This window comes from Alligator sinensis, unplaced genomic scaffold (assembly GCF_000455745.1).
Source record: "Alligator sinensis unplaced genomic scaffold, ASM45574v1 scaffold37_1, whole genome shotgun sequence".
Lineage (NCBI taxonomy): Eukaryota > Metazoa > Chordata > Crocodylia > Alligatoridae > Alligator > Alligator sinensis.
This window is the reverse complement of record NW_005841955.1, coordinates 37,468-39,614: the sequence shown is the minus strand read 5'-3', so window position 1 is coordinate 39,614 and position 2,147 is coordinate 37,468. Positions and strand designations below refer to the sequence as shown.

The window sequence follows — 2,147 nt, the reverse complement described above, 5'->3', positions numbered from 1 at the left end:
GGCTAGCGTTTGGTTTGTTAGCCGTATAAGAAGCTTGGGTGGTTTCCGCCCAAGTCGGAGAACTTTGAGCACGCTGCAGAGTGCCTCTACGGAGGTTTGACCTGAGGCTGCTGATCGATAGACTGATCACCTATCGATTCTTCTCCCCGTCGCCGAGCGCAATCCTCGACGTATCCCTCTTCCCTGCGCGCAAACAAGGATCCACGGAGCCTCGACAACTCCGTGAGAGTGAGAGTTTTGTCTGAGTCCTCAAACAGGGATTTAAGCGGAGCTTTACCTGGGAAACTTTCCAGCCTACACCGCGACCATCTACGGTGTAAGTAAACAATCTTGAATCAACCACTAAGCGTCTGTGCCTAATTCTAGCGTGTCGCCTGCTTTCTCCGACCCAGCGTGTCCGGGCTGCTGGCCACAGCCCGCAGCGTGGAAAAAGGGCCCCGGATCGCTCCCGGCCCGCACACTACATAGAGAGGTATAGTACCACCCCTATGATGCAGGGGGTGGTACTAACCCAGCCTGTGGCAGCTCTCCAAAACTCCCTATGTGGCCCATGAGCCCAAATAATTGCCAACCCCTGCATTAGACACATTATGTCTATGAACTGTCATCTATTCTAGAATGTAGGAAGGAGCAAATGAACATGCAAATTTGCTCCAGTTAAATTATAAAAAAAAAAGTTCTCTGTGAGGTATATTTTACTGTAGAAAATATTGCAAAGAGATTAGTTGATACAATTATGTTAATTGCCCATAAAAAATCCACCCTAACCTTTAGGGGGGAAAACTGGTGTGATATGGGAAGTAGCATACATTTTTTAGGTTTGAAACTCATAGAAGTGTAGGTCCTATTTTAAGCCTGTTATAATAATGTGTATGAAGTTTTTGAACCTTCCAACTATTGAAGAACATATTCAGACTACACTTCATAAGGTGTATATAGGCTTTTATCTGAGATACTCATTGGATGACCTGTTTACGCCAGAGATTTATAAATGTATGTTGGTTTTAAAGAGCTCTACCTTTTATTAAAATTTATTTTAAATTCCAGTCATGTTCGTATGGATTAGAGGGAAATAACTGCTTAATCCATGTTATTGCAGGGAAGTTTTAAATAACAAAAAAGAATAAGAAAAATAATAAATGCATTCTATGTATAAGCATCTTAAAAATACGAATGTAACTTTCATGTTTGTGTTTCAGGGAATCCAGATGCCTTTACTGAAATGTTGTCGGATCAGGAGCTTATAAACTCTATAAATCCAAGCCAGCTAGAAGATTCTGGGTGTGATGTATCTAGTGACTATGCATTTGATACTTTAGACTTATCACATACTTTTCTGGACTCTGAGCTTAGTTGTAACACTTCATCTTCTAAATTTTGTTCTGAAATACTTCCTAAATTGACTCCATATTGTACTGACAAGGAAAAAACTCTCGTTGCTCATATGCAGTTTTTGCAGCATCTACTTGAACTAAGAAAACTGACAGAAGCAGGAAGTTTTCAAGCTGATTTTACAAAGCTTGAAAACAACTACTCCACAGTATCAGATTCTGTCTCTCAGTTGCTTGATGGCCTGATTATTTACTACAACAGTCCTAAACTTCCAGTCACACATTTTATGACTGAGGCAATTTGTGTTTTGAGCAGTTTAATAACTGATTCTAAATTATCTAATCATGTTCTGAAAAAGTGTTTCAAGAAGCTACACGAATTTAAGAAAAAACTAATTCAGATTATTTTAAGCAACAGCAATATCAATAGGGTAAGTTTAAGCACCTGCCTGTTACCATGAATATCCAAATATACAGTTTAGAATAAGAGCATTATCAATTGGAAGTTTTTGAAGTTGAATATTTGCTGTGTATTGAGAGGTTCTGTTACAAAGCACACCTTTTTTGGTTGCTGTTTATAGATTAAGTTTTAGGAATGCTCACCCACATTTTGTAAAGTTGAGTATGGATTTATGTGCATGCATATAAATGCAGTATTCTCTTAATCTCAGATTTAGAGTTTATTCTACAACTAGTACACTTCAGGTAGAATAAAACAGATCTCACTGTTGGAAGGTATAGGAAAGCAAGATTTGCTTAGTGATATATTTCATTGGACCAGTTTTGTAGTAGGGAGAGATGTCAGCCAAGCATTTG

General features: G+C 38.8%; 1 protein-coding gene across 1 annotated transcript in view; it reads left to right on the top strand.

The window, feature by feature from the left end:
• Window positions 1–1,845, top strand: part of MEI4 (meiotic double-stranded break formation protein 4) — a 126,421-nt gene extending 124,576 nt beyond the window's left edge. The window contains exon 3 of the mRNA XM_006020478.1: window positions 1,200–1,845. Coding sequence (XP_006020540.1) covers window positions 1,200–1,792 — 593 coding nt within the window. The 3' untranslated portion in view covers window positions 1,793–1,845. The remainder of the gene's footprint in view (window positions 1–1,199) is intronic.
• The last annotated feature ends 302 nt before the right edge of the window (window positions 1,846–2,147 follow it).